This window comes from Corylus avellana, chromosome ca2 (genome assembly GCF_901000735.1).
Source record: "Corylus avellana chromosome ca2, CavTom2PMs-1.0".
Lineage (NCBI taxonomy): Eukaryota > Viridiplantae > Streptophyta > Magnoliopsida > Fagales > Betulaceae > Corylus > Corylus avellana.
Genome location: NC_081542.1, coordinates 978,784 through 992,674, shown reverse-complemented (window position 1 = coordinate 992,674; position 13,891 = coordinate 978,784). Strand labels below are relative to the sequence as shown.

The 13,891-nt window shown below is 35.1% G+C and overlaps 1 protein-coding gene across 1 annotated transcript in view; it reads left to right on the top strand.

Moving 5' to 3' along the window:
* Positions 1 to 5,645: 5,645 nt before the first annotated feature.
* LOC132170289 (phosphoinositide phosphatase SAC6) overlaps positions 5,646 to 13,891 on the top strand; it is a 12,713-nt gene continuing 4,467 nt past the window's right edge. Inside the window, exons 1-17 of the mRNA XM_059581210.1 lie at positions 5,646 to 5,962; positions 6,532 to 6,699; positions 6,815 to 6,898; positions 7,643 to 7,770; positions 7,854 to 7,945; positions 8,391 to 8,448; positions 8,627 to 8,683; positions 8,780 to 8,813; positions 8,964 to 9,044; positions 9,951 to 10,057; positions 11,202 to 11,288; positions 11,381 to 11,458; positions 11,690 to 11,760; positions 11,857 to 11,955; positions 12,480 to 12,579; positions 13,110 to 13,218; positions 13,389 to 13,461. Of these exons, the coding sequence (XP_059437193.1) occupies positions 6,552 to 6,699; positions 6,815 to 6,898; positions 7,643 to 7,770; positions 7,854 to 7,945; positions 8,391 to 8,448; positions 8,627 to 8,683; positions 8,780 to 8,813; positions 8,964 to 9,044; positions 9,951 to 10,057; positions 11,202 to 11,288; positions 11,381 to 11,458; positions 11,690 to 11,760; positions 11,857 to 11,955; positions 12,480 to 12,579; positions 13,110 to 13,218; positions 13,389 to 13,461 (1,406 nt within the window). The 5' untranslated portion in view covers positions 5,646 to 5,962; positions 6,532 to 6,551. The remainder of the gene's footprint in view (positions 5,963 to 6,531; positions 6,700 to 6,814; positions 6,899 to 7,642; positions 7,771 to 7,853; positions 7,946 to 8,390; positions 8,449 to 8,626; positions 8,684 to 8,779; positions 8,814 to 8,963; positions 9,045 to 9,950; positions 10,058 to 11,201; positions 11,289 to 11,380; positions 11,459 to 11,689; positions 11,761 to 11,856; positions 11,956 to 12,479; positions 12,580 to 13,109; positions 13,219 to 13,388; positions 13,462 to 13,891) is intronic.

Here is a 13,891-nt window from a genome sequence, read left to right as displayed (position 1 = left end):
AAAGTGAGAGAAAATGGAAGTTTAAGGGTCCAAAATGAGAGTTTTTGAAGTACAGGAGGATCTGCAAAATCGGCCGGAAGTTCAGGGTTAAAAAAAAAAAAAAAAAAATTTAATGCCCAAAACGGTGTCGTTTTGGGCTGGGGTGGGTGCTGTAGTTTTGGTCATTTTCGAAATTTTAAGTACGCTGGGTAGGGGTATAATGGGCATTTAACATTGAAAACTAACAGATGGGTCTAAAGTGAGAGAAAATGGAAGTTTAAGGATCCAAAATGAGAGTTTTTGAAGTACATGAATTTTTAATAAAATTTATTTCAACTTTTATAAATTAAATTAAAAGAATTTTTTCTAACCTAATTTAAAGAAAAACTCAGCCTTTTTTACATAGTAAAAAAAAAGGAACCGCAAAAAATGATGAATTTTGAGGTACGTAGTACTTCAGTGGAAAGATTGCTTAAAGAAACGTCTATTGCAACTAAAAAAGAATTTAATAACCACAACAAAGAGAATAAAATTAACATTAAAATCGTCGTAGAGAGAACTTGGGATTCTTATTTGATGAAAAAATCTGAATGAAAAAGTACACTCAGGGAGGGGGATGTCCGGCTAGAAAGGTACGTATATATTAAAAGTAGTCCAATCTCAATATACTGACGTAAAATATACATTTTTTTGTTCAAAAACTTTATTTCCGTATTTGTATTATAGTGGCAAACTAAGCTCGATCCACGCTGTCAAGTAGGGGCATTATCGTCATTTCACCTCAACCAAACGGTACCCTGGTTCGTTTCCCGCCTCTCTCATTTTCCATGTTCTTTCTTTCTTTGGCTGATGAAGCTTCCCGCTTCTCCAGAACTGAACGAGCAGTGTAAGTCTCCATGCACAAGCACAATCTCGTCCGTACATCCACGGAGTTCTGGACTTAAACATGAAGCGTCAAGCGTCGTACCCTTTCAAAAAAAATGGAAAATACAAAAAAAGAAAAGAGAAGAGCGTCGCGCCCTTTGGTGCGAATATGGGAGTTAAGAATGGCTGTAAATCCTTGTAACTGTCCAAAACTGTAAAATCTCCCACCATTATATAACGAGGCCACATCTACAATGTGAGAACATGCGGGAGGGAGGCACACAGATAATACTGTTTCAATCTTTGTTCTCTCTCGCACAGCCAACAACACAGTAGTTGATCATCTCTTTCACCATCACCATGAACGACGACGACGACAACAACAACAACAATCAGAACCCTAAGGACTCCCCCTCCTCCGCTGAGAAACAACAACTCGGCCAGGAGACGCCTCAGGGTGCTGATGCTGCCACCGACGCTGCCCCTACGCAAGAAACTGATCAGAGGGTGACAGTTACTGTTACTGTTACCCCGCCGAAGAAGCGGAGAGGTAGCCGAAAGGAAGATTCGGGTGCCACGAGCAGTGGCGTTTCGGGTGCCACGAGCAGTGGCGTTCAGAAACCAAAGAGGAAGGTGGAGTTGCTTGATCCTCCAACGCGCGACCCCGACTGCGTGGTGTGCGGGAAGCACTTCCACTCGTGGAAGGCTTTGTTTGGACACATGAGGTCTGTTACAATACATGATATGGTCCACCGCCCTAAAAGATAAATGCTATTTAGCATACTCAGCATATATATATATATATATATATAAATCAGCAAATTTGAATATTTTTTTACGAGTTTTGTTGATGCAAATGTTGATTTTTATGGTCAGATCATCATACTAAGAGCGTACGTTTAATACTATGATTTTGTTGAAAAATCTGCATTTTCAAATTTTAAGTAAGTGGGTTCGTTATTTTGAACTCCTATTTTCTATTTATTATGGTATTTTGTTTTGAACTTGTTGAAGGTCCCATCCCGATCGTCAATGGCGTGGGGTGTTTCCTCCACCAACTGGAACATGGGACCCTTTTGGATTACTGGAGGGGAGAGAAGAAATCGCTTCAACTCTTCTTAGTGTGGCTGAGGGCGTGCTGGCAAACATGAATGCAGGGGCTGGTGCTGAAGGAAATGAGGGTACTGGTGACGGGGCTTCCGCTTCATTGGCAGGGAGAGAAGGAGGGCTAGGAATTGATCTCAACGAGCCGCAAGAGAAAGGCTCTCCTTCGAAGTCTCCCAGGTTTGATCTGAATATGCCGCCGGCTCCAGAGAAGGATGATGAGGAGGACAGTGCCTCTTCTTCCTAATTATCCAAAGGGTGATTCTTTTGTCCGCATGTCTCGCGCATTTTTACGTTGTTTGAAGTCGTCGTCCATCATGCATGGGATTCATGCATGAGTAATAATAAGACTCGGGCGTTTTGCCCAACCTCTGTACTCTCTTTGTTTTCTCTGTTCTCGATCGCTAGCAGCTGTTGTCCTCCTTTGTTGTTGGACGCCATTGAATAATGTGCTCTTGGAGCTCTTTGTTACTCTAATAAATTAAACACTTATTATTACTTTCTTCTATTAGAATTTAGAATAGTGTGTCAAATGAAATTGGTGATTGTCATTCATAAGGTTTTTACTTTTTCTTTTGACGTATTAATCTTAATCAGCATGAAACTTTACATGCATGCATGCAGTGAGCCGGCGTCTTCATTTACAGTGATACACTTATTTATCAGTGAGGAAGGAAATGAATAAAGATCTTGCTAATTTGCATGCATGCATGGCATCCAGGGTATAGATCTACGGATTTAGGCCATGTTTGTTAGTATCTTTGTTTTATTTTTCGAAGATAAATACATTAATAAACAATTCAAATGATAATTCACAGTTTTTGCCTGCCATCCAAGAGATATAGTCTAGGGTTTTAAGTTTTCACTGCCGTTTTTACCAAATGCTATATATGGAATTGCTGCGTCATCCATGCAAGCAGTAACTTGACGGAAAGGATCATGCATGCATGCATGGTTCTCAGATGTAACTCAATGGGAAGGAAGGAATTTAATTTTAAAGTTTTTGTTATCGTCGTCTAATATAGATTTACTTGAATATCTGGGAATTATCTAAGAAACCCTTGTTTAATTTATCATTCTGGTCTCATGCATTTAACAAAAGTGTGTGATAGGGATTCAACTTCCCAGCCCGCTTAAATATTTTACGAATCTCTGTTACAAACTCATAATAACCATGGACAGTAACGTTCGTTAGGCAAAAAGAGTTTTCTTACAGAAATTTTGTTCCATTACGTGAAAAAGTGAAAATATATATGTTTGTTTAATTTTAATATTTGCATTACACCAACTATTAACTTTAATTTCAATAATCACCCGAATTCAACTTCTCTAATATATAAGGACCCCCAACCAATAAGGTAAATCCGCTCTGACGTCAACATAATGCAATAAAGTAGAATAAAATTGCAGTGTATAGCATTTCTCTATACATTTTATCTGCATATTTAATTATTAACTTTACATAAAAATAAAACCATACCAATAAATTAAAATGCGCATACAAGAGATGTCTCTTAACAAAACTCAACTCGATCGAGGCTCAGCCCATCAAAGCCGAAAATGTTTGCTTAGTGCAAAACTAGATCGATCGACGAAGCCGAAAGGAATCCTGAGGGGACGAAGAGGGGGAAGAGAGTTTGGGTGACGGCCCATGAAGATTGTTCTTTGAAAATGAGAAAGAACGAAAACTGATTCTAGAAGATTTTTTATTTTTTATTTTAGACGAAACGAGGTCGTTTTGTAAATATACATAGCTAGAGCCTAGAGGGCAGATAATATCCGTCACTGCCTTCCCAAAATTCGCTATCCGCATTCTCGGAGTCGGAATAATGTGCTAGACGTACAATCCACCCGTAACCATGCAGGCAAGTGGATGGCGGAGGTGGCCGGGCCAGTTACAAGCCTAATATAAATTGCTCATTTGCTCATTCATTTATAATAAATAGTTTAAATGTCAATAACAAAAAATAAAAGAAAAAAAGAAAAGAAAAAGAAGTGACTTACAAGCTACAGGAATGGCGTGCAAGCATTGACGGAGGGAGGGCAGACTGACATAGGCCATGGCTCCCTCAATTCTTAAGAACAACAAATTTTTAAGGTAAACCAAAAATAAATAAATAAATAAATAAAATTTATGAGGTATAAAAATTATTATAAGATACGGGCCTCTAGCAGTAAATTTTTTTGGCTCCGGCCCCGGCCCCGGCCCATAATAATTTATGGCTCTATCCCTGCGTGCAAAACACCGAATAGTCATTGGAGATGATAGAACGGTCCAAACACATCGAACTTCATTTTTGATGAATTACAATATGATTTTTTTTTTTAAAAAAAAAATAGAAAATATCAGTTATATACTTAGTGACAAATAATATCAATGCTCCATTGATAAATAGTTCAATCACGCCTCGTAGTCAGTGGCGGAGCCAGACAATTCATATTGGAGGTGCCGCCAAAATTTTTTTAGCGTCCTAAAATTTTTCTCTACCCTAAGAATTTGGCAATTTACACAATATATGCATCACAAAAAAAAAAAAAAAAAAAATTTCATAAATATGTGTTCAAATTGTTCTATTAGAAATGTAACATGTCGGCACTATATCAAAAAAAAAAAAAAAGTGTCTATAACTGCACTTTACGTTCTCTTATATATATATAATCATCAAGTATCGAATCTAAAGAAACTAAACAATATCACAACACAACAGCATCAATATTATAACACTTTCGGAATAAAAAAAAGTAAGCAGATTCTTTCCGTCTAAAACATAAAAATCTATACACATCCAGTTCATGACCACCCATGGAAAAAAAAAAAAAAAAAATGCCAAACTCTACTTCTCTCCCAGTTGTGTTCACCATCAGTCTCCTAGCAGCAACTTGTATTCATATATATATATATATATATGAAGGTTTTATTATTAAGTTCTTCTTCTACTAACTATTTGTTCTTATTTTCTTGGTGTGCATATAAGCTCAGAGTGCCAACAAGTGGTCACAGAGCAAGGAAAAGGATTTTTTTTTTTTTTTTTAAATCGTTGTGGCACCCCCAAACACAAACGTGGCTCCGCCACTGCTAGTAGTAAAACGAAGAGTAATAATATAAGGAGAATTAAAGTTCTTTTAAATGTGATGTAACTTTTAAAATCGCTAATAGATTCAATTCAATAATAATCATCTTAAATTCAAAACGATTTTAAAAATCACATCAAATAGGAGGACTCTAGTACTCTTTATATCATTACTTTAAGGGATCACTTCACTTACGACCCCTAAATTATCACGTATTTTGATAAGACTTCTACAAATTTTAAAAACTCTCAATTTCATTTACTGAACCTTTAATTTGATGCAATTGACAATTTTTTTTGTCAATTTTTGTCATTAAACCCTAATGGAAACCACTAAAAAGATCTAATTACCCTTCAATTTTTAATTTTTTTTTTTTAATTTTAATTTGAAATTAAGGGTATATTTGAAATTTTATAAATATTTTAAGAGTATAAAAGTCATTTCATCACTTTTAATGCCCAAAATTTGACAAAAATGATAAATTGCACCAAATTGAAAAGTGAAGGGTAAAATTAAAAGATTTTGAAATTTGTGAAAATATTTTCAAACCTTTGTAAAGTTTTCCCAAACTCTACAACTAAAGTCACTATTGTTCTGTTTGGTTTTGTCCAACCTTTTACTGTTTTTTTAGAGGCATATTCCTCACCGACCATGTCTCAGACTCTCAGGACTCTCTCCCCTATTACTGGGTCACCACCCAATAAGCACATTCCACGTCCGTAAACAACGCTCTTCAGGTGCGAGACGCGGGCAAAGTCGTCCGCCACAATTTGCTGCCTTTGTAAATTACAACCGATCTCAAGTTCCGTGATACCTTGCGTAACGCGCACACTGAAACTTGGTGGTGCCGGGTGCGGTTCCAGTTTCCACTACGTTCTTTGTGAGATTGATGTTGGATCTCATTCCCTTTAACACGTGATTTTTTCGTGGGATCTCCCGCCAGGTAAGCCACGCCTACTTTCTATCCTTCTAGGGTTTGTTTGGCTGCTGAGAAAGGGTGGGCAAGTAGGAGAAATTGTTAACGTTGAATGCTGGTTCAAATCTATTGGATTTAGTTTGAGGTGGTATAAGATGGATTTCTTTCTTAGGATAAGATGTAATTTTGAAAATTGGAATTTTTTTGTGATTTTTTTTTTGAAAAATAATTACTTTTCGATGTATTTGTTTCATGCATGCTTGAATTATTGAGGTCGATAGTTTATCACCAGGAATTGGTACATGATTCCACCGTTTTTAAAGATTTCTTGCTAGCCAACAGAAATATCAGAGATGAATTTGGATTTGGTTTCTTACTCAGCATAATGTGAAATTGACTTGTCTCCATTTTCTATTTTTAGCTCAGAGAAAATTTGCATTTATTTGTGATTTGTTTATTTTTTATTTTTACATGCATGTCTCATTCATGCTTGAATTATTGTCTTTTTGAATTGGCCACCGATTAGTGAGGGATTGTTGCATTTGGTGACTGGTACATGACTCAGTGTTTGTTGTCGATGTTGTTGTTGTTACCAGTGGATTTTTTGTTTTCAATAATGATGGAGAGGGCAGATTCTAGTCAAAAGCTATATACACGAATGCGGCTATGGGAATTTCCAGATCAGTATGTTGTTGAGCCCACTGATGGCTCTTGTGGTTCCTCCTTGGCAATCAGTCGAAAGGACGGCTCGCTGAATTTGATTGGTGGGTTCATTCTTCTTGCTGTTTTGTGTCTTGGTTTCTGTTCTATATGTTGTGTATTGTTGAGTGGTGTTAATTGTGAACGTTACTTGATGGGCCTTTCTTTTGTCACCTTCAGATGAACTTCCAGAGTGCAACTCTGTTTGGGTTCCTAAAATCCGGACAATTTTTGGTGTAATTGGGATGCTAAAGCTCTTGGCAGGTAAAACATCTTATCAAACACTCAAAATTTATTCGTTTATGTTTTATGATGTAGAACCTTGACTTACTATATGTTCAGTATTCACTATTCTGTTGCTTGTATAAGAGCTATTCCCCTTTTCATTTATGATAGCATACATTAACCATGGTGGGTTATAGAGTATTGGAAGATGGTAGCATATTTAATGGCTATAAACATTCTCGGTAGTTGTTTACAGTTCATTGACTGTGATTGATGCTGATATTTAGTTTTGTCTGGGTTTTAGCTTTTGGGCCATATTGCATAGGTGGGAGGATATATTACATATTATTGTTTATCCTAATTTTTGGTAATAGTAGACAGATGAACTTGGGACATGCAAAAAGGCACAGTTGTAACTGACTGCCGAGGATAGCAGAGGATATGCCTTTAGCCAGACTTAATTGGCAGAACTGCAGTGCCATGTAGGATCAGTGGACTAAATAGAACTAAAAACGGAGGAAGGAAAGATTAAATAACATGTTTGTTGACTTGGGTTAACTTTTGCTAGCTTTGTGATGGTCTCAGATGGTGCAAACCTTTCAGACTATCATATTTTAAAGTGCTCACAGATTGGATTCCCAAACACCAACACCCCCCCACAAAAAAAAAAAAAAAAACTTGCATATGTGATATATGTGTGTGAGGTGTGTATTTCATGTTCTAATAATTGATTGCACTGGATTTGCCACATGGTTGATTATATTTATGTTTCTGTGCTTTTAGGGTCATATTTAATAGTAATAACGGAACGTGAATCTGTTGGATCTTACTTGGGGCATCCAATCTTTAAAGTTTCATCACTGAAGATTTTTCCCTGTAATCATTCTCTTGAAAATTCCCCTGAAGAACAGGTAAGTTGTTGCTTTACTGTTGGTTTGTCTTATTTGGATGGAATTTCATTTAAACTTGGTAATTGTTATGTGAACTTTGGCAGAAAAAGATGGAGAATGAGTTTTCTGGGCTGTTAAATGTTGCAGAGAGGACTTCTGGTCTGTATTTCTCATATGACACCAATTTAACACTGAGGTGATCATTTTTTCCATGTTAATGGCAATTGTCTCTTTTTAGTTGTGGCTGGAACCAAATATACAGATATACATAGATAAAGTTGTTGAGCAACAAAGAGTTGGCTCCCATTCCTGCTCAAAAAAGAAAAAAAAAAGAAAAAAAAAAGAAGAAGTCAGTATTCTTCTTTTGGCCTTTGATCGAAAGAGGAGTCTAGAAAAAGAGGTTGAACATTAGGCCAAAAAGGCAAACCAGATCAATATATGAGTTATTTAAAATTGGTTTCAACTTACGACGGAAGATATTTTAATTGCAACTGATGGAGGCACTAAATATTTAGATTCAACATTTATGATATTACAACTTAGTTTAACTAACTAACCATTAATGATGCTTGCTCATTTCGAGTTTAAGGTAAAACTAAATTGGTCATTATCAAATGATTTTACTTTTTTCTTTGGTGCAGCGCACAGCGATTACATGATCTGGGTGATGCGTCTAAATTGCTTCCTCTTTGGAGACAAGTAAGCCTTCATCATAGAAGTAGTTCCTTTTCTTATGTTGGTTGTGCCTACAACCATATGTGAATACTGGTTTTCAATCTCTGTCTTCATGATGTTCAAGCTTCATTGATTTTCCTTGTAATTTTAGTTTTCTAGTGCATGGGGTGTTTTGCTAATGTTACCAATTGTTTTGCCACAGGCAGAACCTAGATTTCTCTGGAACAACTATATGTTGGAAGTTCTCATAGATAACAAGGTCAGGTTGATGCCAAACTTGTTGTCAGTGATACACGCTTAATTTTCGTGGTAGTTTACTAACTACTGAAACATTTATATGGTTACCTTTGTGCAGCTTGATCCCTACTTACTACCTGTTATCCAAGGGAATATCCTTATCTTGTTGTTGGTTTAGATTTTTGTATCATTGCTTGAGAACATATATTATATAGTTAGTAGCTCATGTAATTTAACTGTTAACTGCTGGATGGATTTAATACTGTCTTTCCATTTGAAGTTTTTCCTTAATTGATCATCAAGCTTTCATAACTTTCAAGCAGCCATCGGGAAAGATATTATTGATGTTACCCTGATTGCTAGGAGATGCTCAAGGAGAAATGGTATCCAAAACTTGTACTACCTTTTAAATTTTTTAGTCTGTAGTTCAGTCTGTTCATTTACAATAATTATTACATTTTGCACAAAGACAAGTTCAGTAGTATATCTTCTAGGGAAGTAATTAAGAAAATGAGTAATTCACTACTGTTTTGATATGTATATCTGGATGGATTATTAGTGTTTTCACCATTTGACTGACTGTTTTCATTTGCAGTAATTAACTGATAGAGGAGGATTGTATTTATTCAAATTGAAAAATGGGCTAAAATATATATCTGATGGACCTAGTAGGGGCTGTGGTAGATTAAGGAAGGTTTTGATCGTAGGATCATTTGTAAAGCTTTGATTTTAAAATCATTTGTAAATTACTACTTCCAAAAGAAGAATTCATTTGTAAATCAATGCAAAGCTAGCAATTGTGTCGGTAATTAACCATTTTATTGATAATAATGGGGCATGATTAATGCATTTTAAATTTTTTTAACCCACACACTTAAGGTGTCCCCTATGAACATCCTTTTGAAGAACATGATGTGGGCAGTGGCCACGATATCTAGAAGCTTGTAGAAAGATTCATCACAAATAAATTTGAAAGATATATGCTTCCAATCTTGACATCTTGTGGTTTGATTGGATATAAAATGATCCATTATTCAAAGAAGTCTCTAATGAGAACACTTCACATGCTGACTGATTTTTCTTACAACTTCACAGATTCTGCTGACTGCATGATAGCATGATTAAAAGATAACCATATGTTTGTGCCATTAAAGTTTGCGAAGCACCTAGTATTTCTGCATAGTTGCACATTGAAAGACGTACAACTGTTTTCTCTATCAAAGTGGCATATAGTACTAGCCTTGTATTGCCTTGCTACTCTACTTGACAATAGTTGCATTTCTTGCTAGGCACTCGGATGTGGAGAAGAGGGGCTGATTCTGATGGTTATGTTGCAAATTTTGTGGAAACTGAGCAAATTATGCAATTTAATGGGTTTTCAGCATCATTTCTTCAGGTAATATTTTATACATTTTTAAATATGAATTTATTCATGTTATGACTTGTTATCTACTTTCTTCCTTTCTTTATACAAATATGAAGTCCTAAATGCTAAACATAAAAGAGTAAGTTTTGCATAAGGCACTGGGGAAATCAATTTTCATGAATGTTAAGAGTGATAGTACTGCTGATTGATGGGCTAAAATTTTGTGGATAAAGTGGGTCTTGTGGCTTGGTATGGTACATATTATAATTTGTTTTTAAACCATATAATAACATAGATTGTACCCTTGACAATCTATGTGAAAAAGATACCAGTAATTTGCTAATAAGTTGATGGATACCACAATCTCAACGTGGATTAAGGACTGAATTCCTCCAAAATTACCACTCACTGACTCTTTACAAGCAAGTGGTTGCAAATTCTGTTAACAATGCCTTGGTGATCTGTCCAGGGTTTTGAATTTTTTTTTTTTTTAAGTTTTCTCACTTTCAGATTGCCAAAAATAGCAGAGTGAAAAGAGATGCTAGAATTTGCCTCCATGCTTTGAAATGGTAAGAGCTTAATATGCATGTGGCAAAAGCAGGGAGACATGACTATTCTCTCAGTGAGACAGATGGTAGCTCCAAGTGGAATGAGAACATGTGCATAATGAAAATATACTGTGGTTATGAAGTTTTTGTTTACATAATGAGATACTATGATTACCCTCTTCTTTCACTTGTTAATTTTTCTCCTACAGTCTGACCTTGAACTTAAATTTCCACTTTAGTACCGGACATGAGTTTGGACCACTGAGATAAGGGGTATTTTTACTAACTAAAGGTGCTCAGAATGAAATTTCTTGAGTTGAAAATTGCCTTGCATGGTTCTTGTGGCCATGATAGTTAAATTCCATTTCTTTCAGATTCTTAGAGAAAAACAAATGTTTTATAGCATTAGGTGGTTTGTAAAGAACATGGTTTTTTAGGCATGGCCAAAATAAGAATGTGAGGATGCTCACCATCAATCACACGGAGAGATGTAGAGATGTAATTTTTTTTTATTTTTTTTATTTAATACTTGAAAAAGTTTTAGCAGCACTAGTAGTGTATTGTGCTTGCGTGTTTTTATCTATTTTGTCTCGTCTTTATCCTGTTTGTCTCATTTGCCTTGGCAGGTTCGAGGGTCAATTCCATTGCTTTGGGAACAAATTGTTGATTTGACTTATAAGCCCAAGTTTGGAATTGTGAGACCTGAGGAAGCTGTGAGTGTTGTAGTTATTTGTTCATTGATTGCATTGTTTGATTGTAAACCAAATGCTTTCTACTTGTCTTTGACTATGGTGTACTTATGCAGCCACAAGTAGTTGAGCGACATTTTCTGGATTTAAGAAAAAAATATGGGGCTGTCTTCGCTGTTGATCTTGTCAACAAGGTACGTATTTTTCCCCTTTATGTAATGAATTTTGGTTGAATAACTTATATGATTTTCTACCTAACTAATCAGTTACACAATTTCTCTACCTCATAAAGGCAAGAGGCATGTTTATGTGGTGTCACATCCTATCCATATATCTATGGGGGGTGGGTTGTATATGTGTAGAAGTGTATTAGGAGTGTATTCCATTTAAGCTATTTATTCTTATGGACCTTTGTCACTGAGCAGCATGGAGGTGAAGGACGCCTAAGTGAAAAATATGCATTAGCAATGCAGCATGTTGTTGGTGATGATGTAAGGTAGAATTCCCTTCGTACTAACCTTGTACAATATATAAGTATAGATATCTTTTTTATTTTGTTCCATCTCATGCTAAGACCTACTGACTATTGTAGATATTTGCACTTCGATTTTCATCATATCTGCGGCCATGTTCATTTTGAGCGCCTCTCAATCCTTTATGAGCAAATCTCGGATTTCCTTGAGAGAAACGGGTATGGTTTCCTTCAGATGATAACAAATATCTAACTTAGTCTTGATAGATGCACTTGGTTTCAATAGTGCATATGGAAATAGTTAAATTCTTCAGTTTTCTATTTACTTGTTGAGGTTGGTTCAGCTTTAAAATTTTGATCAAAAGCACTTGTGTGGTTTTGTGTCAGAGATATGAGATGTTTTGACTCAATTTTAAAGACTCATAAACTAGAGTGTTGTTATGCCACATATGTAGTTGATATATAGTCTCTGACATTAATTATTTGTACTTTGTTGTCTTTCTCATGTCCTTAAATACTAATCAATACAAAAACAATTGGCGTGTCATGCTGGAATTGGTTGTTTATAACATTTTGCTTCATTCTTTTTGGTTATGGAGATCTGCTTTTTCAGTTTTTACTAGATTTTGCCATGAAAATGTGTGAAGAATCATTTTCTATAGCACAAATTTATGTACCCGAGACATAGCCAAAATAAGTAAGTAATTTATTTCCTGAGCTGCTTCTTTGTTAACAATTGGTAGGTACCTTTTGTTAAACGAAAAGGGTGAGAAAATGAAGGAGCAGCTTGGAGTTGTGAGGACGAATTGTATTGATTGCTTAGACCGTACAAATGTTACACAGGTAGGTTAACATAAATGTTAAACAGAACATGTTAATTATGCCTCTCCTGAAAGTTGCATGTGTAGACTATGATGTCTGTTTAATGCAGGGTGAGATCTAAGGAATCAGTAATTAATATTCTGCTTTTTATCATTTTTTTTTTGAAATTAAAAAGAAAATCAATCACCAATAATTATTGAGTCACCAAATTTATTATCTTTTTCCTCTTTATGCTTTTCACATTGCAGGCAAGGCATATGCTTCCTTATCCTCGGTGGTTTTTTATTTATTAATTTATTAATTTTTTATGGTTATTAATAAATTAATTAATTAATTAAAAAAAAATTATTAATTATTTTTTATTAAATAAATAAATTAATAAAATAAATTATTTTTTATAGTTATTCTTTTTGCTTATCAAAAAAAATTTATTTTTTATAGTTATTATTCTACTGATTCTTTTTTCAAGTTTTTAATATGATGTGAAAGGAATCATCTTGTTTTTTTCTTATTAATATTTAAAATTTACACAAATAACAATATGGTTGCAGAGCATGATAGGCCGGAAAATGCTGGAATCCCAACTTAGAAGACTTGGTGTTTTCGGTGCCGAAGAAACTATTAGTTCACATCCAAATTTTGATGAAAGCTTTAAATTCTGTGAGTACATTCATTTTTCTTTTTCAAATAATTTGCTTTAAGAAAATGATTATGTTGCTTGTTATGTTAGTTGTGATCATTTTCTACTTACCTAATCATCATAGTTTTTGTGGTTCTTCTACCATGTGAAGCTTGGATTTTACATATAATTATTGTTTTTGTATCTTCAGTATGGGCTAATCATGGGGATGACATAAGCATTCAATATTCTGGCACTCCTGCTTTAAAAGGAGATTTTGTTCGGTACTTTCCTTGGATCTACTCTAAAACTTGCTCTTACATGCTTCTGCATATGCTCTTGCATTGTTGTTTTATTGAAGCTCATGGCTGAAATTACTTTGAATATTTTCTGATTTGGACATTGGTGGATGAATTGTGATTTTATGAGCTGAATATGAGGTTATCTGCAAATATGTGTATTACTTATTAAAAAAAATAAAAATTGAAAGAAGCATTTTGGCATAACTGTATTTTGTCTATCTATTTTTGCAACTTTGCAACCTTTCATCCTTTGGTTGAATATTACCTTGGAGTCTGTGGATCATCTTCTACTTCATTGTGAGGTTGCTTGTGCCATTTAGAATGTTTTCTTCAGACGATTTGGGTTGTCTTGGGTGATGCCTAGATTAGTAGACATTTTAGCAATATTCGGAGTGTTACCGTGTGGAAGATG